The 27,707-nt window shown below is 42.0% G+C and overlaps 1 protein-coding gene across 2 annotated transcripts; it reads right to left on the bottom strand.

The window, feature by feature from the left end:
• Positions 1–524: 524 nt before the first annotated feature.
• Positions 525–27,642, bottom strand: TEX11 (testis expressed 11). Of its 2 annotated transcripts, XM_027902907.1 has the most exons (29): positions 27,536–27,642; positions 27,266–27,453; positions 25,266–25,350; positions 24,045–24,124; positions 23,439–23,519; positions 23,233–23,352; positions 21,696–21,776; positions 19,544–19,629; positions 18,584–18,641; positions 17,719–17,814; positions 15,867–15,948; positions 15,490–15,568; positions 14,652–14,803; positions 13,849–13,934; positions 13,000–13,137; positions 12,429–12,531; positions 11,194–11,318; positions 10,329–10,414; positions 9,769–9,822; positions 9,303–9,343; positions 8,654–8,740; positions 7,263–7,333; positions 6,604–6,720; positions 5,691–5,763; positions 4,446–4,595; positions 3,780–3,888; positions 2,755–2,875; positions 1,890–2,054; positions 525–885 (listed from the first exon to the last, which is right to left on the bottom strand). In XM_027902907.1, exons 1-29 carry the CDS (start codon positions 27,564–27,566, stop codon positions 814–816), a joined length of 2,817 nt encoding a protein of 938 aa, XP_027758708.1. In that variant the 5' UTR covers positions 27,567–27,642; the 3' UTR covers positions 525–813. The 2 variants fall into 2 exon arrangements, with proteins under 2 accessions (XP_027758708.1, XP_027758709.1); XM_027902908.1 differs by lacking the exons at positions 525–885; positions 2,755–2,875; positions 3,780–3,888 and having other exon boundaries at positions 1,964–2,054.
• Between the last annotated feature and the right edge of the window lie 65 nt (positions 27,643–27,707).

The raw sequence follows: 27,707 nt of genomic DNA, 5'->3' as shown, positions 1-27,707 counted from the left end.
CTCAGGGAAATCTGTAGCATAAAAGGAATCAAACCGAGTATCTCCAAGGAAAATATTCAAACCATTCTGGCTGCAGGCAAAACCACATCCAATGCTTCCTGCTGTGTGGAATTACCTGCTGACACCTCCTGGGTAAATGTGACCTCTGTCACCTGGTCCCACGTGACACCCTCACCTGTTCACGTGTGTGTGCAAGCCACAACAGAGCAACAATTACACAGTGAGCTCAGAGGGAGGGGTGGAGCCCTCACAGCGGCTCAGAATCGGTGCCAGTGAAAGCCTCAGCTTTTTCCTCGAGCTCATGGTGTGCCCTGACTGACTGTGAAACCAGCAACCAGCTCCAAATTCCTGTCCACACCGAAATGGGCTGGAAAATAAACTGATCTGATAAATATTTATGCAGCAAGGCAGCTGTGACATCCAGAGGAGATGGAATACTTTTGGAATACTTTTATCATTCTCACTGCCACTTACTACTAAAATCAGGCGTTTAAACCAGCCTGTTACACAACAGCAGACTCAACTCATGAAAAAGTTAAATATTTATTTCTAACTCTTAAATATTTATTTCTAACTGTTAAATAGCTCAGGAGAATGAAAATTATTCCCTAGAGGGAAACAATTACATCTATTGAATAAACACTTCCAAAAAAGTACGTAACTTCTTTGCCAACACAAAGGGGGGATCCTGGTTTCTTTCCCACTGCTCCCAGGACCTCGTGCCTTTGCAGAGCTAATGGCTCTTCCATTCAGGAGAACATTTCCAGGAGAGACTCCTGTCCCTTTTTTTTTTTTTTGCAGTTGTGGCTCTCATTATTCTTCACTTGGAATAAATCCTTTTGCTCTGTCCAGTTTGTCCAGGACTTCACTATAAAGGCCAATCATCTGGAGGATATAAGCACCACAGCTGTCAGCAGGGATGGACAAAGCTGCATCATTCAACTACATACAACAAAGTGACAGGGAACAGAAGCGAAGGGAATAGGTGGGAGCTTCTACACCTGAAATTTCAGATTGATTTTGGCTCAGGTTTAAATACAATGGCTTAGAAAAAAATAGTTATATCAGTGCAACCTAATAAAGGTGTCGTAAAGCACAGTTTGTATCTGAGTCTTACATCAGTGAACAAACCCATTCACCAAATCACAGAATTTGGGAGTTGATGTTGAGGTTGGAAGGGAGGGATCTCAACTCTTACTGCCTTGACTGACATATTTAAAATGGAATTAGAGTTACAGCCAGCCCTTGATTGCCCAGATTGTGCATCAGAGAATGAAAGGTGACACCAGTCAGGCTGTACAGAATCGAGACAGGAGCACCAGCCAAAAGCTGCAGAAAGAAGCTTATTTATGACAGACTGGAAAAAAAAAAAGTGTCATTGCAAAGTGTCATCTACAAAGGGCCTGGCTCTGAAATTTCTCCCTCACAGAAGTGGCTAAGCTACACCTGAAAAGATGAGCTTTAAGGATTCCACTCACAGCAGCCTAAACCCTATTTATAAGAGATTAGATTACACCAGAAACCAAGCTTGAAAGTGTTCATACAACAGCTGACTTTAGTAAGCTGGTACAGCACCTTGACTTTAGTTAAAGCAGGCAAAGGTATGGGGGTTCTCCCATGGCACAAATAGAAGTTTATTTCCAGCCATCCATTTGAATCATCCTTCCAATAGCAGGACATTACATTACTCTTTCTATTGTCTATCAAAACTTTTCTGGCCTCACTTTGAAAAAATCTTCTGGCATCAGGCTGCCCCAAAATATTGAGGTACCATTCTGCTCCTCAGGCTCTGCAGAGATCAGCACCAGTGGTTTATTCACCCAGATCCACATCTCAAAGTCAGGCCAGGCACCCAACCCCACCCCTCAGACCCCCCTGTGTGCACTTACATGGCCCTCGTAGCTCTTCTTCAGGGATCCCAGGTGATTGAGGAAACGCATTCCCAGCCCACACCACTGCTCAGCTTCCTTGTATTTACCCACAGTGTACTGAAATATCCCTGTGTTCCAGGCTCTGGTCATCAGCCAAAGGATCTCCATCTCTGGGTAAGCATTCTGGGGTAGCAAACCAGAAACAGCAGCTCATCAGAAAACAGAAGCTTCACTTTAAAACCGGCAAGTCAAGAGTGTGTTGGAGTTTAGTTTTAGAGGGGGAAAACAGTTGGGTTTTTATCTCCTAAGGCAAGGGCAATTCCTTGGGTAAGAAATGCTTTTTGAAAGGAAGATTTTACTCTCCATACACCTGCCCTCACAGAGAACAAAGCAAGAGGCACCACAAGGACTGGCAGCACAGGGATCCAGTTCTAGGTAATTTAGAAAAAAAACCAGTGACACAGTTAAGTTCCCAAATACATTTAGCAAAAAAGAGATTAGAAAAAAACCAAGACTGGTAGCCAAATTTTAGATGGTTTAAACTGATCTGAAAAAGTATTCTGCATTTAAAACACATATTCAGCATAAGAATGTAGAAAGCAGGAGGAGTAAATAGATAGATCTAGATCAAGATGTTTCTAAAATAGTCACTGAAAATTTGGCCATAAATATCTCTAAAAAACCCTTACAAAATCCAGAGAAATTTGAAATGCAGCTGGGAGACATTTCTTTTGAGGTAATTTTGGTGTATCTTTTACTGAAGAAGTCTCCACATGTAGCACTATATAATGTTCAGTTTACTAATTACTCTCAGTCTAATGAGAATTTTTTTTCCAACGTGCTCAGGATCATCTCCCATCTCTTGGCTTCCTGTTCAACTTACTGTGCTGCTGACTACACTCAGAGCATCTTCAAAGTAGTCCCACACCTCCTGCAGGACAGAGGTCTCCAGGTCTGTTAATCCACTCGGCAAAGAAATATTAATCAAGCTGTGTAAGCATTTGCTGAGAATGGAAAGAGAGCAAAGGAGGAAACATTCAATACCATGTGCACAAAACAGCTGCTTTTCAGTGTCAGCAGCACCCTGTCCTATGGCTCTGTGATTATCAGACAGACATGTCTACCTTGGTGCTTCCTGCACTCCCACTCTTGTTGAAGAAACATCCATTTTCCTGTATCAGATCTCACTCAAACAAACTGTGCAAAAACAGAGCCAAGAGAGGCAAGCAGGACCTAATTATTTTCATTGCTGGTCTCTAACACAGAAGGAAAACCCTCAGAAAATCAAAACCAAGCACGTGGCTCCTGAAAACAGGTCTGTCTTCCTCAGTGTGAAGTGAGAAAGGCAATATTTAACAGTTGCCTTTGCTCAGGGGTCACTGCAAGGAACTTGGAAAGGAGGAAAAAAATCCTTCGTGGAACACAAGTGAGAAAGAAGACAGGGCAGGTTGTCTTTCAGATTGCCTAAGGAACAGCTGTCAGAGAGCCAGGTACCCAGCACAATAAATCACACATGTACTATGGCATCACATCCTTAACCTTCAGCTCAGGGCTTTCTTAACCCTGAACTGCTCTTCACTTCACTGTCTTTGAAATAGCCAGTTCACTACTGCACAGTGACATCAGAAATGAACACCTTCCTCACAAGGAACAACCTCTTCTAGATCCAATTTTCATTTTCCTTCCTCAATAGATTTATTTATTGCAAATAAGACTGTGCCAGGGAATATGCCCAGTAAGCAACCTGCAGCTACCACATCTGTGAGACCTTCAGAGCTACACTGCTTGGCCAGCAAGAGGTAGAGCCTTGCACAGAAACCACAGCCCACCTTTTTCACATGGCAGGCTTAATTCCCTGCCAGCATTGCCAGTCCCAGGCTCATGGCAGAGCTGTGTGGTAACACTAACCTAAATTTCACAGCATCAATGACAGTCTGCTTTCTGTGAAGGTTCAGGGCACTCCTGAGAGCTTTCTTACACAGCACAGGATACCGAGCTGGGGGTTCCATTGCTAATGCTGAAAAAAGTACAAGAAAATAGAGAAGAATTAAAAAAAGGACTTACTGAAGTCAGGCTTTAATCTCATAAGTCACTAAAATAAATTACAGCACGTTGCCAGATCCCTTGGGATAAACAACTGAGAAGAGATTTGCTGAATACCTGGGCTGGTCACAAAGCAGTGCTTCTCTACCTTTCTTACCATGCACATCATCAATCAGGACAAGGCAGAAGCACAGCAGGTTTCCTAATTTACAGGTGCTCTCCCTGCTGTTTACCTGCAGTGCAGTAATCCAAAAATACTGGGGTGGGGGAGCTGTCCAAAGCAAAGAACTTTGTTTGCCTCCTCGAACATGAAAATCTGGATGGAAAAATGAGGCAGGGGCAGGATGCCTGTTTGGTGTCTCCAAGCCTGATGTTGTTGAGCATCTTTGCTTCAGGACAGAATATGTATCATTAGACCCATTTTCTGCATGTTGGGCAATGCAGGATAATCCCCTCAAATTGTTAGGGAAGAGAAACAAAAGCTTTTTCCTGTGACCTGAAGAACCAGGAAAGCACAAATGCAGCCCTTACATGCAATGATTTCCAGTGTCTTGGTCTCTATCTGTGGTTGCTCCCAAACCGACTCCATGAAGTTGTGAAGTGATGGATCGTTCAGTTTGGATCTGGCTTCAAATTCATAAAGCAGCAACAATGTGTCTGTTGGGTCTTTAGCAAAATCTCCTGCAAAAGAGACAGAACAGGCTGGATGAAATGATGATTTTTCTCAAAGCCTCGTGGTGCACTATAAGGTGTAAATTTTGCTTCCAACAGGCAGGAAAACCATTAAGATTTAACATTTCACACGTCCAAAGCATAACTCCCCCAAAGCCACAGTGCCTTCCCTCCCCCACCAAATAATCTGAATTGTCTCTAATTGGCCACATTAATACAACCCTCCTAGGCAAGGGAATAGGTACTAGGGGAGCCATTTTCATAGATAAGAGAGAGAACAGAAGGCCACCAGCTCAGGTCAGCTTATAGAACAAGTTACCATCTGCTTCAAATTCTTCTACAGGACTCGACCCCTTTCTGGTAGAAAAGCCCTCAGGAAATCCTTAACCACAGCAGAAGGGTGGGAGAACAGCAGAACTGTGTCAGGTAAACCTGACACAAACACCAAGGTATAGAGAAGAGGTGAAGGAAGCACCAGGCTGCTGTTCCACAGACGTCTGCAGGAGAAATTCCACTGTGTTCCTGTCCTGAAATAATCAACCCTTTGGGATTCTGAGGATGGCAAATTAGAAGGGAAGAAGTTTACTACCAACAAAAAAAAAAAAAGAAAGTGAAGCATGCCTCTGCTAGGCTCACTTGGCATGTCAGCTGAACGCCCATCAGCCTCCAGTAATATCCAATTTAAACTGACAGGGAATAGTCAGAGAACAGAGGATGGATTCTGGCACTTCAAAGTGTGGTCCGGGACCTTCTGCGTTCTGGAATGCCTCATGTGGGAAAAGGGCAATAAAACCACTAGAACAGGGCAGGAGTGACTCCACTCCAGAGAAACAAGCTGGGAATTTCTTAACATCTAAGCCAGAACCATCAATCCAACTTCCCTCTGAAAGATTGTTCCACGCTTCACAGCACCTCAACAATGAAATGCCTGCAGTGACAAACAAAAAACAGCGCTGGCTGTGCCAGTTCTTTTAGCAGACTGTCATCTATCTGCTTCCACACCCTTCAGCTGAGACAGCAGCTCCCTACACCCTGTTTTTTTGAGGAATACAGTGACTAATTCTAAGAGTTACATGTGCTGAGCAGCCACACTCGATAGCTTACCTGTTAATTTGAGCACCTTCCAGATCTCCTTGCACGTCTGAAGATGCTGAAGGGCCTGGCTGAAAAGCTCCACCTGTTTTACAAAATTTCAGAAGTTATTTCTTGTCACAGTTTTAAAAGCAAAAGGAACGATTATGTGGCAGCTAACACCACCTCTCTGTATCATTATAAAATAAATTAAGAATCAGCCTAGTTAGTAAATCACCTATACCAGTTACTGGTTTGGGGTTGTTTTATTTCTCTTTTTCAAAGAGCTCCACATCTCAGACAAAGCCTCTTCACAACGTTCCATTGGTCCAGAAGGGCCCATACATGTTCCTAGGGGGTGTGATTGTTTTTAGCTCCCAAGCATGAAACAGTGCTGGTCAGACTGTGCAGTGCTCTCCACAGAAGTAACTTTTATAATCACTCCACAGCAGACTTTACTACTTCCTTCACAACCACTGGACATTTTCCTTAATCTTCCCAGCACAGGGAGCACAAAGCCCTCCCCCCACCAAAAGATGTATGCATGGAACCAAAAATAAACTGGGAGCTTTATCACAACCGGAGTGGCTTCCAGCACCAGCAGTAATTGTCTGACCAGCCCGTGTTTAGCAGCAGACTCCTCACATAACACACACAGCAAATTGAAATTCATCTAAGAGAAGGTACTGCCATGACCCTTTGCTGATACAAATCTGTTCAAATCCACCAAAAGCCAACAGAACTGATTTACAGAAATCCAGCATTTACAGTTGTCTGGAAAGGTGCATCCATTCTAATTAACTACGAAATATTCCCTTGCTGACATTCTCAATATCCCGTTCTGAGTGAAAAAAAACAAAGACTTCAAAACCAAAAGGAAAAAAAAAAAAAAAAAAGAAAAAGCTACACCAGCACACAGAGAAATATTTACCAGAACTGGCCCTACCTGTTCTGAAGGTGCCACTTGCTGCCTCCCCATTTCCAGATCCACTGCAGCTGCCATCAACAGGCACGTCTTCTGAGCAATCAGAACAGCTTTGTCAGAGGGACAAAACTGGGAGAACTGAACACCAAAAATAGGAAAAGGTAATGAGAATTTTACCCTTATAAAGCAGTTTGCTCATGAACAGATGGCTGCTGACTCTCCTTCTGTGACACTTTCTGTAGTCAGTCACGAGTTGTATACAGTTACATTGCTATTTTACTTGTGCATTTACACAGAAGGATTATTTAAATATAAAGTGTAAAGCAGAGCTGGAGTTCCCTCTCTGCAAACACATGCAAAACTGACAGTATTGGTAAGAAGCTCTGCAGGGAGATTAGGACTGGAGTGCTCAACATTTTGTATTAATGATACAGTTTCCAAAGATCAGAAACCATTTATTTCAGAAAATTCTCATTGAAGCCTAAGTTTCCCATTACATTTCTAAGCAACAGAATGTAAATTATGACAACAGTGCACATACTTTGTATTACAGGTCAGTATCCTTCAGAGCACACAAGCATGTCTCCATGGAGACACCCAAAACATGAATGTGACTTCTAAAAAAAACAGACAGATGAAAATATTCCCCAATTTGAGACACTGTTAGCAAGAGTAAGTACCTTGAAAGACAGCACAAAAAAGCCCCTCATCTTTCCAGGGCTGTCCTTGAACTGCACAGCTAAGTTCCAAGCTAACAAAGACATAAAAAAATAGAGACTAGAATAAAAATCTTGACTGTTACATGTGTGCCCATCTAATCTCTAGCAACAAGCTGTTCACATTCTACAATTCCATTTCTTAATCAAAATGTCACCAACAGCTCATTTCACAACAGTAAGAAATACTGTTATTAGTGACTTGTTAAAATAGCTTGTTTATGCTTTCAAATTTTGTCTTGGTAATTCCATCACAACCAAACATCCAATCTGCACACACCCTACTCACGAGAGCATGATCTGAAAGAAGCATTGTCTTTTATTAGCAAACTAAGATAGCATATGAATGAAAGTGTTAAACAACATTCCCAAGACAAATAAAAATGGAAAAAAATCCCCACGACACATTGAAACATTTTTCATTTTACCCCAGCGAGGTCAAGCACAGGACAATGAAGCACCCAGCTCTGAGTAGTAAATGGATGAGCATCTAAAGACAATCAAATGATTTATGTATGAGAACCTGACCCAATTAAATGCTTTGATTTCCACAGTAACTCTCACATTAATTTATCCACTAGGACATGGGTTTGTGGTCTCCAGTTTGTTTATTCTGTGAGTGAGAATGCTGCCTTGGGAAGGTCACGGTCACCACAGATTCCACTCGTGCTCCTGTCACTGTGTTTGACCTCTGCTGCTCCTCTCCCCTCTTTGCTCCTCCTTATTGGAGGGAGGATGTGAGCAAAAGCAGATGTCTTCTGGTATTGATTTCAGCTGTTTTCTCTCCTGTCTGCTCTGACAGAAGAAAGAGCCTGAAAAACTGGTTTTATTTCTAAACAGCAAGCACACGGATTCTTTACCAAAACACCGTCACAAAGACTACAAACTGAGGATCCAGAGACAACTCTTGGGATAAAGCTCAGTACAGCTCCATGGGAGCTGCATTTTCCACTAGAAAACACTTTATCTGGGGTAATATTTGCTGTTTAGATTTCAGACACTGTAGTGTAGTTGAAGGCAAAGGTGTAACTAAGAGAAAAGGGGTGAACTGTGAGGAGCTGCACCATGGAACATGTGCAACAGTTCCTGAGGTGAAAGGAATAATTCATCATCCACCCCTTCAGGCAAACAGACCTTGTGTTTGTGTTGATAACTGGCTTAAAACATTAATCATGTCAGATAGTTTCAGAAGACAGAAAATGCAGCAGGAGAACTTTAAGACCAGTGAAGGCAGTGACTGCCAAAGGTGACAAGTTTTATAAATCTACTACCTCTCTAAACATTTATTTCTTCCTTAAGGTCTGGCTAAGAGGAGGTAGAGGAGATTCAGTTTAGATTTTGAGAGTACAACCTACCAACTTTTCTAAACCAGTGAGCTTCAAGGATCCTCATGTCCCCTGAAAACTTCTCTTCTGTGAAAGACTCAGCAAGTCTCCTGTGAGCTGCAGAAAATGTGTTCTTCAATACATTTGTATGCTCAAAAAACAAGTCTAATCATTACACTACAAAACAGAGGTTTCCAAAACTCCCATGTAATTCCTGATGAAGACTTACTCTCTCAGTTTAAATCTCGTATTTTTCACCACTAAGCCTGATAAAAAAAACATCAAAAGGTGCCTCAAACAGCATTTTATAGAAGATGCCAACAAGTACTGCCTCTTCAAACTTTACTGACACTGAAGCCTTATGCAGAGAACTTTTACTTAATTCCACAAGAAGTTGAGGGGTTTAAAATTTAATAACAGGTTTGAGGCCTTTCCTCTAGGAGCCCTTAATTAATTTAATTCTGCTCTTTATTCTCTTCTACTTGCAGTAGAACTGCAAGTTTTTGATAGCAAAACACTGAGCTCAGTTTTAGTTTTCACTGATTTCAGTGACAAGTTGGGAACTTGGACTGAAACAAAGGAGTCCAAACATTTTGTTGGTATGGACCTAATCATATCATATCATAAAATGTTCACCCATGGAAGAACTCCAGAAAATGTAAATTAAACAAAAGCATACCCAAGTTCAAGTAATTCAGTATTGAATCGATATCTTCATCTCTAGAAAGGAGGAAAAATTAAGTTTCAGAAAACTGATCAGCTTTCTCCCACCAGAACACATTATTTATGTTGGATGACACAATTAGGCAATCCGTAATTATGGATGGATTCATTCCTCTCACCCAGAACTTCTGAAAGACACCACACCAGTGTCAAAGTTCCAGAGATTGCTTAGCTCACCTCCTCCATTAAAAACACCTGACAGTCTGATGCATTCATTACAGAGGAAGGCAAAGAGCAAATATTTAAAGAAAACGTTGTACAAGTAGAAAACATGTTCCTGTGTGATGTCATTAGGGCAAGCTGGGTGGATTTTTCACCAGCATAAAAAATGATCTCTTGATTAGTTCTGCAAGAAAAGAAGCCCAGCAAGAAAACATCACACCATTTGCACAACAGGAAAATGTTTTTGCAGATGGACTCACCTTTTCTCTTCCTTTTCTGCCATGACTTTTGATAACATCAGACGAACCAAACATCTGAGGGGAAAAAAGCAATGAAGAAAAAAGTTTTGTTTTTTTTTTTCAACAGTGTACTCTGTCCTAATTTTCCACAAGGGATCCCACTTCTCTTCCTGGAACTCACAGAAGAATTCAAAATGTCAAATTGAGAATAAGATTGTGCTACTTCCCACTCCACTGCCTTGCTTTGTATAGCACTTTGTTAAATCATGTAATAGTAAGTAAATAATGTACTTTAAAATAAATGTACTTTAACAAAGGCTTTAAGGATATATTGGAATAAATACATCTGTCTCACGATATTTGGTTTTATAAACAAGATGGAATATTTCAAGAAGATGCCACTTCATCAGAGGACACAAGCTAGCTGGTATTACGAGTTGAGGCTTGAGGTACATCTGCAGCACCAAAAAGACTGGTAAATAATATTTCATCTAAGCAGTTTTCCATCTTCCTCGTTATAATAGTTTTCAAAATGAAACAAGAAAAATTTCTCCTTCCTTGTAAATATATTGAATTCTCACTTTAAGGCTGCAAATAATTGCTGGTAGTCTTGTAAATGTTCAGACAAATACTCCAAAGCTTTGATGGCCACACTTTGCTGGTCATTCTGAAAAGAAATTAAAACGTGTTTTGTATAAACTGCACTACCTCAGTCACTACAAAAAACCAACCAAGCCAAAACAACAACATAAAAAACCCCCAAACAACAAAACAAACCAACCCCAGAGCAACAACACATTGCAGAGGTCTGTGCAGTCCAGGAGCAGGAAAAAGAACAAAGGATTGTGCACAGAATTGCCTCAGAGTGCAGAGAAAACTCTAAGGAGAGATCACACGATCCGAGCACGGAGAGCCCCTGGCAAGAACGGGACCAGCACAGGCCGGGAAGGCTTTCATGCCTTACAGGGCTGTGAACAAAGCCCTGACAGCTTAAAATACAATCAGCCAGCTCAGACACCACTCAGGTCACCAACCAAGAGGCAAACAGGAGGGACAAAGGGCTTTCCATCCTTTCATTGTTGGCTGATGTGTGTTTTGTGCACAGGCTCCCCCATCTCACGTCCAGGATCAAACCCCAGGGGCAGAAGACGAGGTAACATTTTGCTAAGGAAAATCTCCCAGAAATACACCCTGGCATTTCCAGCTGCCAACATTTATAACTCAGAATCCTTTCTTTTTTTTTTTCTGCAGAAATTTTAAAAGACACCATTTCTTTCCACGTGAAATTAATTTGCACTTTGCATTCCACAACACACCTTTGCCACAGAAGCATGAAATCCTGAGAAATCCATGGAATACAGAGAAATATTAAAAGTAGGCCAGGTTAAAGAGGTTAGAGCTGCCCTACTTATATCAGCAAAGCAAAAGCAACATTATCTGCTCTACCTCTAATGCAATTTGGGCAGCCAAACTCAAGAGGTTAGTGCCTGTATTTTTATCCACTCCCAGCTTGTCTTCACATTGTGATGTCTTTTCTGCCAGCTTGCCCATCTCAACCACTGCCTCCACAGCTGAAAGACACATAGGGAAGAAACAACATTTTTTATGGAAGCAATTGGAAGGTGGAAAGTTCTGCTGTTTTAATGATTTAGGAGGGTTATAATTTTCTTTTCTTTTTTTTTTTTTTTGGAAGAAAAACCAAGACAAGAAAACCTGACCATACCAGCACTTCTCCACAGGTCTGCATTTCTTCCTAGGGAGGTGCCAAAAAGCTTCCCAAGCTACTAATCTAAGGAAATAAGGATGCCATACAAGTGATACTCATCTCACATCCTAATTTTTGTTCTGCTAAATAACTGTTTGTCACCAAAGACAGAAGACTTTCTCTAATACACTGTCTGGGCGTCGTTCCAAGCTCCCACATCTTGGCTGGTGCTAAGGGTGCCACTGCTTTTATGTTCACACTGTGCTGTGGTTCCCACTCTATATTATGTGAACAAATTATGCTCTCATTAAAAGATGTATAGAGGAGAATTAATTGGCAGAGAACTCACTGGAAAAAAAGATCTGCCTGCTACTCTGTATTCGAAGTAAGTAGAGAGTGTGTTTGTCAATTTTCATTACTTGAGCTAAGATTCTCATTAAAATATGAAATGGCAGAACTCATTATAAAAAAGTAAGAGGCTACAGAGATATGTCATTCTGCAAGTCATCTCAGTAATTCATGGGGTTTTTTTGATAACTCCAGGCTTTACTTGTCCAGAGGAATTAAGAGCAGTCATAATGGTTCCCTCAAGGTTCATTTAGCTCAGCATCCTTTTGTTATATTGCATATGGATACAAAAACATATGAAAAGCAGTGAGCATACAATGATTCTCACCCTGAATTGCTACTACACCTTCTGCCCAGGGGAAGATGAGAGACTTTCTAGCCAGAGGCTCCACCCAGACAATACCAAATACAGCAATGGACTCTGCACCTCACAACCTCTGTGCAAAAAACAACCCACTTTGAAAATTTCAATCTGCAGCCTGACAGTTTGAGTGACTTCAGAGACCCTTCCTCTACCTACCCTCTGCAGTGTCTTTCTCAAGATGAGCAGTCCAAATCTGTTCAGTATTTTCTAACATATGTGGCACTACTTCTCCTTAGAGTGGGCCCCTTATCTTTCAGGTTTTACCTTTATTAGTGTCGTTCTCCATCACTGCAATCTTATAGACACTGAATTTGGTAAAGATGCTGTTTGGATCACACCTCTCTGCTTCTCTAACTGCCTCTTTAGCCTAGTCACAGAAAAGATTAAAGGAAATCTGTACAAAAACATCTTGAAACTAGTAGTACATAATTTGCAACAGAAGAGAGCTAAAAAAGATATGAAAAAATGTTATGGTTACATTGTTGATATTTATATAATTACTCAACGGGTTTGGTTTGGCAACATCCTCCCTTGAAAAGAAAGGGAGACCAGAAGAGGGCACTGAAGGATGACAATGACCAGAAAGGAAAGAGCCAATTCCTCAAAATCAGAGCTGCAGATTCAGAAAGCAAGAGAAGCCCTGAGAATGCTGAAATATTAAACTCCCTCCTGGCACTTTGAGCTATGAGGTTTAACACCCCCAAACCAGGAAAGCCTGGGCAGGTAAAGCAGGTGAACTTCCCTGCAGATGTAAATTTAGTCCCAGTGACACAGCTACAAAACGAAAACAATGCAAATAAATACATAAATATGTCTACATATGTATTAAATATACCTTGTCGACTTGTTTCAGATGAAAATAGCAAGAAGCCATGTTCCTCTGCAGCTTGGCCAAGTTCTGATCTATCTGCCTGGGTGTGTAGAAGCTGACAGAGTAATTGTACCAGTGAAGGGCTTCAGAATAGCGTTTCTCCTAGGAAATATAAACCCAAAACAAAAACAAAACAAAACAAAAAACACCAAAACAAAAACAAACAAACAAACAAAAAACCAGACACAAATTTACTGGGTGGTTAAACTGCCTATCCACTGGGTGGGTGACCTTGTCCTAAAAGGAAATTAAGTTTGACAAGTAGGACTTCCCCCTCCTGGACTAGTGCTGGCTGTGACCAGTGACTGCATTGTCCTTCAGGTGCTTTTCAATAACTCTCAGAATAATCTACATAATTTTACCAGGCACTGAAGTGAGACTGACAGGCCTGTAGTTTCCAGGGTCGTCCTTCTTGCCCTTCTTGAAAATTGGGATAACATTTGCCAGCCTGCAGTCAGCTGGGACCCCTCCAGATCCCCAAGACCATTCCAAAATCATTGAGAGAGGCCTTGCAGTGACATCAGCCAGCTCTTTGGGTGCCCCTGCACGAATTCCATCGGGCCCCAGGGATTCAGCTGGAGAAGGAATTCTAACCAAAACTTCCCAGGCACAAACCTTGAGATGAGGCCACCTGAAACTCGATTTTGTAACGGAAAACAGCACCCAGATGGATGAAAATAAAACCAGTGCCAGCTGGAACAAGGATCTTAGTAACAGTTTGCACTTTAACCAAAAATAAACACACCAAAGAGGTCAGAAAAAGTTTTTCATTTTCACTGATTTGAATAAGAACATTACTGGTTGGTTCCAAACCTCATAATGTTTGGCAGCTCTGTCCCACAAGATGATGTGCAGCTGATTCAAGGTTTCAGGCAACAGCTGTTTCCCAGTATAATGACCTGGAAAGATACTGCAAATCATCGCTTTACAAGAACTTTACCAAGCACATTGAGAAGCATCAAAGAACTATCTGAGAAAGACTGTCCCACAGAATACTTTCAGTCAGGACCCAGTGCTTCATTTTTGTTCCTGAAAAAAAAACCAACCATCAAACAAAAAAAAAACCCATCCACCCAACCAAAACTGGAAAAAAAAAATCAAAAAAACCCTGGGTAAGAGAAAAATATTTTCAATGTAAATGTGGCTCTTGCTCCCAGCTTGATGCTGTGTGAAACAGGATCTGGTTTACAGCAGATCTGACAGTCCAAAAATAATTACAGTGCTACAGGTGCAAGGGACATGAAAAATAAACTGCTATTCAGCTGCTCAAACAAGGATATGCAACCTGTTTTAACCCTGAGCAACAAAACTGCATTGGGCTGCATGGACAAAGTATTAACAATACACAGAACTTCTGGTAAATGTTTCTAACCCCACGTGTGTCAGTCACACAGTCCAAGCTAAGAAGGAGGAATTGCTGGAGCAAATGAATTTAACCCTGAGCTTTATCATGACTGTCATTCATTATGAAGTTGAGAGAAACATAAGGGAAAACAGACACAAAGAGAAAGAAAGATGAGAACAAACAAGCAAAAAAAAAGGTGAAAATTAAAATTCAAGACCGTGGCCAACCACATCCAGCTTTCAGTAAACAGCAGCAAAAGGCGGATACAGACCTATAATAATTTCTTCAATCTTTTGCTTAGCAAGCAGCTCCCTCTTATTCTGCAACAGGAACTCGATGTGGAGCAGGGTAATTTTTCCAAGGTCAGGTGAAGATTCAAATCGCTCAGGAACAGATTTCAGAAAATCAAGCCCAACTGATTCCCTATTCAAACAGATGCATTTTTAAGAGGCTGCACCAGAAAAGCTGTTAATTTTCCATTCTAGGCATTCACATATTCATGCCATGCAGGGTGTTTCTCATTCAATCACACTGACAGAATGAATCAAGGTAGGAATTTATTACAGTTCAGCTATTCAATGGCAGTTTCCTATTAGCACTTACTTGTTCCCCGGTATTCACAAGGGACTTCACTCCTCCCATTTGCTTCAAGACAGAAGCACATCCATAGGTAATCAGGATGGAACATTCAACAGGAGGAAATTTCATGCCTCTATTAATTTGCAGTAACTTGTTCATCCTTCTACTGCTTCTCCCAAGAACGATTCTAGCACCCCAAACTCATTCTGAGGGTTGCTTAAAAGAAAGATTTCACTCCGATAATTCCAGACATATTAAAACTACACAGGGAATCTTAATCACTCCAAAGTAATGCTACAGCACTGCAGATTGCCACTGAACTTATTTCACTCCCTGTTTTTGTTGCTGTCATAATCAGTCCCACCTGCTATAGAAATGACAGGCTCCCTCTCAGAACTGTTTATCATCTTACCTCAGTGAGCTTTTATTTAAAATAAAGCATCTCTGTGTAATAAGATGTTCTTTGCTTACAAAGGAACAACTTCAAACTGCAAACATCGTATTTACCCCACTTGGTGATGCTTTCCTACCTTCCATGCTCCAGCAGCAGTTTGGCAGTATTCAAACAGAAGTCCAAAGACATCTCCAAGTGCAGGAATTCTGCAAGAGCTAAACAGAACACAAAGCACTCGAGATTATTTGATCAACTTTGACACTTAACTACTCAAACTACCATTTAGCTCCTACAGCTTCTTTCAAAGACAAAACCAACAACAATATAATAGATCTAAAAGAAAAGGAAGAATAAAACCTGTCTGTTGTGTTTTGGCTTTCCCTGTGCAGATAATGTAGTACCACAGAAGGGTGACAGACTGATAGCCCTGGAATTCCAGTCCTCCTTCCTTTAAACATTTTTGGATATAGAGTAGTAGGACCTTACCATGAAACTCAAACAGAGGTGTGATACCTGCTTTAATATCTTCATCTGATGCTCCGCTTTTCAGAAGAATTTTAACTTTCAAGAAAAACCCTGCTGGATGTGTATTCTCCTGCACAGTGAAAAACAATCCATTACTTGGACAGCTCTCTGCAGAACACAGATCCTGTGAGAGTGCAGCACATTCATAACACAGACAAATATTAAGAAATCACATTCTCTCCACTGAACTCTTCAGTTCCATTTTAATGACTGAAGCAAGAGGTTGGCAACTTACATAGTATTTTCTTCCTAATTGCAATGTGCATCTTTATTATTTGTTCTTACACTGCCAAAAGACCCTGAGAACAACTAAACAAGAGATGTGCGACTCTCACTTTCCTGTGGCCTATTTTTGATGCTTTTAAATAGAAGCTGAACGATACCCAATGATGGAAATATTTCCTTCTTTCCTATGTATGAATTGGCTGGATTACTCCAGAATTAATATGAGCAGAATTCAAAGTAGCTCCTAAGAAGTAGAATTTTAGGAGGGAACAACAATGGAAGCAACTGGGAATAATGAAGACTGTATAGTGCAGCTCTCACTAAAATTGCACATTTCAGGCTCTAGAATAAACATTTTCTTCCTGTTTACCATACAATATCAAAATGTACCTTTATCAAAAATTATGATAAAAACACTTTCCATCTCAAAAAGTTTTCTGATAATAAGCATAACAACAACAACAACAAAAGACAAAGGGTTTATATACTGTAGTAGCATGTTATTTGAATGACTAAAATACGCTGCCTTTTATCCTGATCTCATGAGCACATGCATCATGATCTGTCTGAAAGTTCTAACAGCATGTGGATAAATGAATTTGAGCTTTCATTCAAAACAAAGTTTTATACTGAAAACTTGTTTTTTTATGAAGCAGATAATGAAAATTTTTAAACGACCAACCAAAGACAAATAGGAATTTTTCAGATTTTATTTCCTCTACACTAACCTGAACAGGTAGAAGCACGAAATTCATTAAAATCTTTATATGGGAAACAGAATTTGTACAAGGTCAAGAGTCCTCACTGCAATGACTGCTTAGACATATAAGATCAGTTCCCTCAGGGTAGCTGGTATGCTTATGCACCTCATTCTTCAGGTTCCAGGAGAAATGAAGTCGTGTTAGTGAAGTGCAATAGCTGAACTAATTGTTTGAAATCAGACTGATGGAGCTTTCAAAACACACCTCTGGTGCTTGCTCAAATATTTGTACAGATGGGACCTCAAAAAGTAGTATGGGCTTATCCATTTTAACTGGTATAAACCTCGGGTTGTTTGTACACACTGCGTGTGAAATCGTGAATACAGGTGTTGGGAGGAAGGGGTCACAAAGCAGAGGACTGGTGACTGTAAATGGCCCCAGTGACCTTGCAGGTGATAAGGCCTGATAAGCCCGTGTGAACGGCCTGAGATGCTCTGGCACGGCCCCAGGTTAAATTTGCCTTTCTGTCCTCTCCTCTGCCTGGCTGTGGCTTTGGGGATCCCCCAGTTAAGGAGGAAAGAGAAATAAATCTGCTTATTGTGTTCCAGCTGGGGGGTTGTGGCTGCCCTGGCTGCCTCTCAGCGTCGACTCACACAAAATGTCAGAGAAATCTTAGTCATGGCATCATCATCATCATCAAAGGACCTCACTGTTCATAGACAGGGGGCAGTCAGACAGCTCTACACCTACAAAGAGGGCTGGGAACACCAAAACTTAGGAGCAGGGGAAAGGTAAAGAAAACACACCTCCATCTGTTGTCAAGGTTTACACACCAGTGATTCGTGTAGTCCTTATTGTTGTGTTAATAAATGTCTGAGTTTCATCTATTGCAATCCACAAAAAACACATTATACCTGATTTGCCAGGTTTATGGCTTTCAGAGCTCTGTCAAGGTGCAGAGTGCAATCCCACTCGAAATAGGTTGTGGCCAACAAACGTAGCACTTTAGCCTGGAAAGGAAAGAAAGAGCCACACATGAACATACACGGGAACATAAAAAGACTTAAATTCTAAGGTCATGACTTTCTGAGCCAAAAAAAATGCCTGCCTGGTATCAGGCACATGAAATGATTGCTCAGTTCTGAAACACATCCAGCCTTAAAGCACTGCAGGACACACAGGACATGAATCAAACAGAGTTCAGAGGAGAACAGAAGGGGAGTGAGGAAAATCAGAGACCTGGAAAAAGCAGAATGAAAGAAGAAAGTAAAAGAACGGGAGGGACACACTGAGAGAAAAACAAAGAAACAAACAAAACCAAACAAGATAAAGACATACGTTATAATGGTTTTCAAATGCATGAATTATTTATTTAGAGAGGAAGAGATTAAAATCTCCATATCCGCTGTGGGGAGTTAAAGGATTAATAAACTTCTGAATGAGGCAGACAAACATCTATCAGAAATGGCACAGCTGTAGCTGGTGATGTATTGAAAGAAGGGGAAGGGAAGAAGAGATGGCCTTTCAGGGGCTCCTTCAGCCTTACTTTCTACAATTTGATTTCTATAAAATAGTGGATTCAAATGGGATTTAAGGGCACTCAGCAGTGACTGGTGCTCATGGCAACTGAACTTGCAACTCTGCCAAACTTCATAGCAAACTCTAAAAAGGAGGCCAAGAAATCACTGGTCAGGTTTGGCACATAAGAGGCAGCTGATACATTAGAGTCAGTTTAATAAAATCCTCCTGTTTGTAACCAGATATTTCTCTGTTTCTTACCTGCATTTCTTTGCCAATAGAATATTTCTTGTCCATCTTCCCAATGTCATAACTCTGGCTGTCAATGGTAAGTGAAAGTTAGAATCAAATGGGATAAGAGAGATAAATTCAGTCAATCTTCTGATAAGTGCAACGTTTCCTGATCTCATTTATTCTCAGACCAGAGAAGTCTTACCCCACTAGATGGAGCCACATCTCTTTTGCCGGATCATTATTTTCCACTGTGCAAAGCCTTATTTCCCCCTCAAATTCTGTCATCAAGACTTGGTATTTAATTTTCCACAAGAATAAAACACAAAATTATCTTCAAAGCATTATGTGTAATTAATTCTAAGCATTTCTACAAATCCTCTTTGACAGCATATGTGACCATAATTCTTTATGATTTGACATGCTGCCGTTGATTTTCTTCAATTTAAAAGAAAAAAAGAACAAGAAGAGATAAACCCAAATTTTCTGGGCTGAGGTTGTGACGATGGCACGAGGATACTCCTCCTGCTAGCCCGCCTTTTCTAACCCTTTATGGGTGAGAAGCACCTCTTTATGAGACATTCAAATGCTGTTTAAAACAGATCCATTTAAAACCGGTCAGAAGAATTCATCTGCTCTCTTCCAAAGCTTTCAAATCCCTTCGCTGTCATTTATTGAATGGCACAAGAGCTGGGAACAGCCTCTTCAGGAAAATAATCTCTTTTAAAGAAGCATTAGGGAGAGGATTGACAAGAACCATGGAAAGATTTCATTCTATTGACATGGAAATCGATGTGGGAAGCAGACATAAATTTTAGGCTACAGAGTATGACCACCACAAAGTATCTGCTCAGCTAATTTGCTTCAACTAAAATCTCTTATTCTCACATTTTTATTTAGGCCTCTACTTCCCCTTGCTCTCCCCTCTCCTCCACATATATTTTTACATCTCAAAAGCAGGATTTTATTTTCTTTGCCCTTGCACATTACCTGAGCCAGAAGGAGCTCTCTTCATACCTCTTGCATTCATAGGTTTCTACTCCAAAATTGTAACAGAGGATTGACAGGTAACAGGTCTGCAATAAAAGACTCCTGCTTGCATAACGTTCTTGTAAAACATCATGAGATCTGTGGCACTCCAGCCTCATGTTCTTTAAAACGCATTTTACTTCAAAGAAATAACCACAGTTACCACTTCTGGCCTTTTACAAGGGGATCTTGAACATGACTAAAATGGAGCTGTAATTGTGAGGGAAAGGGAAGCATCATAAACCTGTCCAGGACATGCAAACCAGCAGGATTCTTGAAACACATGAGGAACACATAAATATGTGTTCAATAAATCCCACAGAAAGCACTGGAACTGTGTAAAGCAAACAATGCAACTTAAAACTCGAGAGGACAAACCGGAATGTTACAACCTCATTTTTGAAAATGACAAAAAAAAGTTTAATATCTTGAAGTGAAGAGGACTCTACCTCTTCCATGACAGGCTTCTCCCCAGCATGTCTCTCTGGGGTTAAAAAACAATCATCTGCATTAAAAATTTGGGGAGGAAACCATTTTTGAATACTTGCTTATTCAGAGCACTGTTGCTTTCTGCTTTACCAATCAGCCCTGGCAACATCTGCTCATAACAACTTGTCTCTCCTTTGAAATTATTTGCAGCTGTCATATGTCATCCAAAGAAGAGACAGAAAAGTCATTTTATATGCTAACAGGCTGCCAATATTTACATCCATTTTGTCTCTGCAGTAACTTCTTTTTTTTTCCAAGCCTAAATTATGTTTCTTGCAAGTGACTCAGACAAAAATGAGGAAGGTAGCACAACATCTTGCTTCAAATTTATTATTCCTTTGCAAAAGCACAGACTCAGTAAGCACAAACAAAGATCCCTCTCAGATGTGAACCCCTTATTTTTCAGAAGTTCACCTGTGAATGTTTTCTCTCCAGAACAGAAAGTTGACTGTTCTGAGGACTGGTTCACAGGCTACTGATGACGCTCAAGCTGCACATCCTCTCTAGCTGCTCTGGGGTGCCACACATCACTGGAACACCGTGATTTCCTTGGGGTGCTCTCCAGGTGCTCTCTGGTACAGTGGGATTCTGGTAGAGTTAAGGACTGACCCCTACCCAGCAGTCCAAAAGTTTCACCCAGCAATCACTGGCTCTTTCCCTTTTTCTCATTTCTCTCTTTGAACCAGAAGTAAATTGTATCTCTCGTGATCAGAAGCCTTTCCCTTGTCTGCATCAGCGCTCCTGGTTTGTGAAGAGCATTCATCATGAGAAGTTTAATATTGTTTAATGGAGGAGCTCAAGCAGAAAGAATTAAATTCAGTTCAGATGAAATGAGGCACAGGAATGCAAAGACCCCAGTGAGCATTTTCAAGAATTCACAGTAAGGAGCTCTGCTCTTACGATTCAAATCAAAGCTAGAGCCCTGCAACTGCCTTAGTCACTCAGATGCACTTGAACAAGGCCTGCAGATCACAAAAACCAATTTAAAATCAGCTGGAGTTTAGTTGATTAAAACCCCAAATAATCTTCTACCGTATTTCCCTTCCTGCATCCGCCTCTTCCAACTCTATTGCCTACAGAGACAGGAACAAAGTGCTTCCTAAATACTGGGAAAACATGTGAGCAAATGAAAATAAATGTGGGAAAGTTTATTCTGATATAAACACATTAGACTTTTATCTTTGCAAACAAAGAAGCAGTCTGCATATGATAGTTTGTTTTATCTGTGTCACAAGAAATACAAAAAACACAGTTTAGTGCAATGGGAAGCCTCTACAGTTTCATGCAAAGTAAGATTAGTACTGAGGGGACTGAGAGAATCCCACATCAAAAATTTAGTAACAGCTCTTCTCTTGTCCCATCTGACCCCAGACAAAAGTTCACATGGGTACAAATGAAGATACAAGATCAAGACGTAAAATGCAGTTGGTTCTGTAGAAGAGTGGGTGGCATATTCAATTCAGAAATCTTTTTGCCTTGCTTGTGGATTTGTCTTCTCATTGTTTGGGAAGAGTTTATCACTCCATTTCAAATTCTCAACCACGAGAAGCCAGAAAAAAAATAGAGAGAGAGGAAAACAGGTTCTTGAAGTTTGGAATGATAGAGAAGGGATGATTTCACTTACTTCTTTTGGCAATTTCATCACAATGTCTTTGCAGCGCTGCACGCACACCATTGCCTTCTGAAAATCCCCTTGAGCAACCGCCTAGGAAAGCAGCAGAGCAAGCCAGCAGGCTGTTAGTGTGCAACTGGTCTTCAAAATTCATTACAAGACTGATTCTTTAAAACAGGACTTGGATTGGGTTTTTCACGTGCAGCAAAGCAAGGTTTGGGATTAGATATCTGTCCTCACAGTGCTATAATCATTCTGTGTATTCCCATATATATTGCCAGATGATAAAGTCATCCAGAAAAATCACTGCAGTCCTTACGTAGTGTGCAAAGGCCAAATGCAGGGGACAAGATCATTCAGATATTAAGATGATACAACATCTCTGCAAATCTTACATCACCTCTCCTTTTTACCTCCACGACCAAACTAACATAGCTGAGCACTGCTCTGGCCTGTTTAGGGCAGCTCCTGAGCATTTTGGAGATACCACTCCCCTTCTGGGTACTGGGGTCAGCAGTGTGATCAACAAAAGCAGGAAACTACATTTTCTTGTATTAACACTTCTATGTCTCTAATACTCTACAGCACTGATAAAGTACTCAGACACTTCAGTCAGGCACAACTCCTCACAAAGCTTAGAATTTCTAAATTACATGGAATTACTGTAATTTGTCTTGTTTATGCCCTAGAAAACCTTTAGCACTTTTCCAGACCTCTCTCATATTGTTTTTTTCTTAACTATCACCACGACTCTTACCCTGCTGTACGAGGTTTAGACTTTAAAGAAAATATCAAACATCATGGAACTCAACATTTCCAGATCTTGTAATTTTTGTACTGATTCACCCACTGGTTAAAGCCTTGGTATGTGGAAAGCAGCATTTATGAGGTCAGGGAAGAGAGGGTATGGATGCACAGCAGGATCTCTGATGGCATATAATATTCACAGCTTTGAGGATGTTCAGGAGTTTGCAGAGTCATGAAAGTTGTAAGTTGCAGAAGACTTTGTACAAGTGTAAATACTTGTTAGGTATGGACTTTGGCTATGTGCTGCCAGGAATGCCACCTTCACACAACTTCATCAGCCTGACTGCAAATATAAATGCAGTATGAGGAGTGTTCTAAGTGACAGCACAGCAGAAGTGTACATGTGACATGAACTCAGCTTGGGGGACACAGGCTCCACACCTGCCCCTCTTCTTCAGCCCAGCACAGGACACTGCTGGGACTGAGACATTTATGATTCACACAGGCAGCTGTTTATTTTACAAACAGCCTTGCCAGCCAAATCACAGAGCAACAAATCCGAACTGGAAGATACAAACACCCCAGCAAAAATGACTTGCGATAAATCGGGGGAAATTAAAAACCATTAAACGATTGCAACACTGAAGGCAAGCACGAGATCTGCTATCTCACATCTGATCAGTGAAGGAAACATATCCCTCAGCAAGTCTTCAGTGCCAAGCATTCAGGTATCTCATAACTGGGGCAGAGTTTCCCTCTAGACCTCTCGTGACTTGTAAGGAAAACTGTGAGGAGCACGTACTGATTCAGCTTGATAAGAGAGTACTTTGAAAAGGTTGTTCTCCACATCAGCTCTGTGCTCTTGAATATCTGCTTCACCATCGCTCCCCTTACGTAGCTTTGCATACAGCTTCTCTATGTTCTGGAAAACAAAAGCTACAGGCATCACCCAAGGAACTTACAAAGAGGGGGGTGTGTGTAAGAAATTGAAAGTGGAAAAGAGCTCACACTCATAGCATTCTCTAGAAATCCATCAGCAAGGTCAGCTTTTCCAACGTCTATCCATCCTTTCCCAGTTTTCATAGACATCTGAAGGAGAAGATGGTAAGTCCTTTGTGAAAATACAGTCATTTTCAAGGAAGGCAACAAAAGATCTCATCTTGCTGAGGTGTATCTAGCACAGCACAAGGGTATTTCAGCTCTGCAATCTCTGACCAGCAGCTCTCACTTCTGAATGAAGTCCTGAACATTTAGATGCAGCATAAAACTTATGGTGCCCTCCTTGACAATATTATAAGATACTGAAACAAATGAATGTGCTGCTCATAACACATTTTACCCTGTGAAAAGACGTGATGCTGAGCAGACATTCCTAACTCCACTGTCTCAGCAAGGCAAAATACAGGTCCCACTTCAGTTCCCTTAGAAGGAAAAAAAGGGGATCATCAATCTTATCTTTCCTCAAGTGATGAGAAGAGAGAGTCAGCAACACTCCTGCCAAAACACCAACCACCCTTCCAGAACTGCACGCTCCAAAACAAGCATCATGAGATTCGAAGCCTTCCCTGGGGGCTCAACTGTACCTCACTGCTCACCCACAATTACCAGCCTTACCAAAATCTGCCTTCGGATGGTTCCCTCGGCAGGATCGGGGCCCTCACAAAGGCGGATCAGTCTGCAAGCAACAAACCTCACTGCAAGGAAACAGGGCAGCCATTCAGCTTTGCACTTTTTCTTTGGGTTTTGGGTTGGTTTGGTTTTTTTTTTTACAGAAAGTAAGGCCCTGCCATATCTGAAAGGCCGTTTGGCATTTGACATTAAAAGAGAGAACAATTTGAAAGCCTCAGGAGTCAAAGGAAATCTGAATTTTAGCCAAGAAGCTTTAAATTGCTATTCAGGCAGTAAGGAAAAAAAAATTATTCTCATTAAAATACCTATTAAACAATTTTGAGAGAGTTTAAGGTAAATACATGGTATTCAAAGACTTAATTACATTGCAGGTGCTTACAGTAACATGTCTTTGAGAGCCTCAAAATAGCCTTGAGCAAAGTAAGGAAATGAAGTTTAATAATCTTTACAGTTTCAAAGCAAAAAGCAAAAATATTTTCAGGCCTTCTTTCTACATCAGGGATGGAAAAGACACCACTTAATGTACTTAAAACAGCCTCTCCCTGGCCCTTCAGCTGTGATCTGAAAGCATATTTTGTGTAAACTTACCCTTTTCCCTTTACGTGATACAATTAATGTGATGCAGATTATACATAATTTTGACTGTAATCCCTCAAGACAAGAATGTAGGCCTGATCCTGCAATCCCACAGAACCACAGGAGGGAAAAGACCAAAAAAGCTCACCTCTCCTTTCCCCCAGCCCTGCTCCAGACTACCCAGAGAACCCACCATCTGTGTACCTGGCTAAAGCAGGTCAGTAAAAAGAGGATTTAGTTTTTCTGTATATAAACATTGATGAGATGATTACATTAAAGAAACAATCTCACTCCATATAAACTAAATGAACCAAGGGCCTAAAATTTACATCTGTGTTATTTCCACATATTTTGAGATTTGAGCCATGGCATCAGAAGGTAAATTACAGCTTCCCTTGTGCTCTGGCACTGAAATGAGGAGCGACAAAAATGCCTGCACTGATTATGAGCCACGAGAAGATAACAATTACACCTCGCCGAACAGTTTATACCAGCCCAGCTGTACACTCTCCTCTTTCTACACCCTCTCTGCAAAGCCCCAAACAAATCTACAGCACCACACATGTGCCTGTCAGCAGAGAGCTGCTCATTTCCGTGCTGCACGTTTAGGAAGGTACAGGACATACGTACGCTTGGCTTTTTGCTCATCGTTGACAACAGCACCCGTGTGTTTGGCCACTGCCCAGTTCCACAGGCTGACTGCAGCCTCTTCCACCTGGATGGGGAGAATTCCATGAGGTTTAATTCTGTCCTGCACGTGGGTCCCACTGAAATTTGCTACTGGAAAAGGAACAACATTTCACGTGTTTCGTATCCCCACAGCGATGACCGTGTTTGTGCAACTCCCTTTGGCGCTGCAGGCAAAGTTGTGAGTTTTCCATAAAATCGTCACGTGATCCCACAGGGACATCTTGAACAGTGACCTGAAAATAGGCGTGCTGAGTGGACCACACAGCAGTTCTTCACCTAAAACTGTGGCTCACTCAAGTATACACAGCTGGCAGGAAACACACACTCTTGTCACAAGCACATTTCATCAGGCATAGTCTTATAAAGGCTATTTCACACCTGAAAACATGAGAGCACTTCTAAGATGAAGCAAGGTAAGAAAGAACATGACTCTGTAAATCCAAGGCTGACAAGACCTGAAACTAAAGAGAACTAATTAAATCACAGGGCAAGCAGCACATATCTGTCACATCACCCATCAGTGCCTTTGGCTTCAATTCGAAATTCTACATTAAAGGGAATTCTGTAAGGAAAAAGTGCTGGAATTAAGATGCATTAGAATATGTTCCTAAACAAAGGCCATTAACGTTTCTATCGAGTCCAGACTTAGCAAAACATGACCTCACTCACCCCATCCATCTGGGATGCAAATTTCTCAGAAACACTCAGAGAGAGAGAAAAAATTTGTGCCATTTCACATCACCGCGTCCAAAATACAACTGATTCCCTGGCAGCCTTCAGAATACATTATGTACACTTTAAACAGATGTTGAAAGATCTGAAGGCATTGCAAAAGACTTATAAGAATCTTATCAGGTTTGAGAAATATCTGTAGTAAGGCTTCACCTCTTTTACATATCAAGAAGAAAACTAAGTAGCTAATTACTTTAAATAGTTACATTGGGAACCTTCTGATATTAGCACCTGATAAACTTATAAAGATTGAAAATTAGTACCTCCCACTCTAATCTTATGCACTGGGTTTACCAGGCAGTTAAAATAGCATGCTTGCTTGTTTTCTTTCTTCCTCAAGTGTCTGCTGTCACACAAGATGAGAAGGACCTCTCCTCTGATCCAGTACCAAACTGTTAATGCATCAGTGCTCTCTGCTTGCATTTTTCTTTGAAATGACAGTTAGATACCACTAGAAATCCGAAATAATAAAACCCTCAACATCACCAGTAACCAGTAACTTTTCCCATTATCATCATAGAACAGTTTGGGTGGGAAGAGACCTTAAAAACCATCTCGTTCCAACCCCACTGCCATGGGCAGGGACACCTTCCACCAGCCCAGGTTGTTCCCAAGCCCTGTCCAACCTGGCCTTGGACACTTCCAGGGATGGAGCAGCCACAGCTTCTCTGGGCAACCTGTGCCAGGGCCTGCCCACCCTCGAATTTCTTCCTAACATCTAATCTAAATCTACCCTTTCAGTTTAAAGCCATTTCCCCTTGGCCTATCACTCCACGCCCTTGTCCAAAGTCCCTCTCCAACGCTCTGGGCACCCCTTTAGGTACTGGAAAGGGTTTTAAGGACTCCCCAGAGCCTTCTCCAGGCTGAACCACCCCAACCCTCAGCCTGTCCTGCCAGGAGGGGTGTTCCACCCCTCTGATCATCCTGGTGGCCTCCTCTGGACTCGCTCCAACAGGTCCGTGTCCTTCCTGTGTTGGGGACCCTCGAGCCGGACACAGCATCCCAGGGGGGTCATTGGCACACACTTTTATATTTAGGATCGACATTTCCCACCGACTCTTAAAATGCAACACTTCCCACTTTATTTTGGGCTTCCACGACTCAAGGGAGAGCTGTTTAGCGCAGTGCCAAGCACTGATCGCTGCCGGGTGGTGGCGATGGGCGGCAGCGGCGGCAGCAGCGGGTGTTGGCAGAGCCGCAGCACCAACCTGGGCGAGGCCCGCGGGGGGCGAGGCACACGCACCCGCCGCTCCCTCAGGCGGGCCCGGAGCGGGGGGCTCTCCCTGCGCCGCCCCCCCGGCCTCCTCAGGGAGGCTCCGCGCCGCCTGGAACAGCTCCTCGGTGAGCGCCGCGACGCGCAACGGCGCCTCCTCCCTCAGCAGCTGCCGCACCAGCCCTGCAACACAGTGGGGAGAGCGGGGCGTGACACACAGCCGGGCGGGGAGTACCGGGCGGGGAGAGACCGCGCCCCTCGGCACCTTCCAGGACGGCCACGGGCGGCTCCGCCATGGCCGGGCCGGCCCCTCAGGGGCGGCTCCGTCAGGGGGCGCGGCGCAGCGGGAACGGTGCGACCGCACTGCGCCTGCGCGGGCCCGGGCCCGGCTCTCCCGGCGTACCCGCCGCGCCATCGGGATTGGCTGCTCGGCGCCT

Source organism: Empidonax traillii, unplaced genomic scaffold (assembly GCF_003031625.1).
Source record: "Empidonax traillii isolate 1590-97213 ecotype Southwest subspecies unplaced genomic scaffold, ASM303162v1 scaffold918:size355816, whole genome shotgun sequence".
Lineage (NCBI taxonomy): Eukaryota > Metazoa > Chordata > Aves > Passeriformes > Tyrannidae > Empidonax > Empidonax traillii.
Note: the sequence above shows the minus strand (reverse complement) of the source record. Positions and strands in the feature narration are given on the sequence as shown.

What these genes read in the sequence shown, in the direction of transcription:
- TEX11 (XM_027902907.1), bottom strand. Translation starts at nt 27,566, where the DNA reads ATGGCGGAGCCGCCCGTGGCCGTCCTGGAAG. An exon ending in GCCCGTGGCCGTCCTGGAAG is followed by an intron (nt 27,454 to 27,535) that starts GTGCCGAGGGGC and finishes ACTGTGTTGCAG; the next exon opens with GGCTGGTGCGGCAGCTGCTG. An exon ending in TGAGTGTAGTCAGCAGCACA is followed by an intron (nt 2,055 to 2,754) that starts GTAAGTTGAACA and finishes TTGCTACCCCAG; the next exon opens with AATGCTTACCCAGAGATGGA.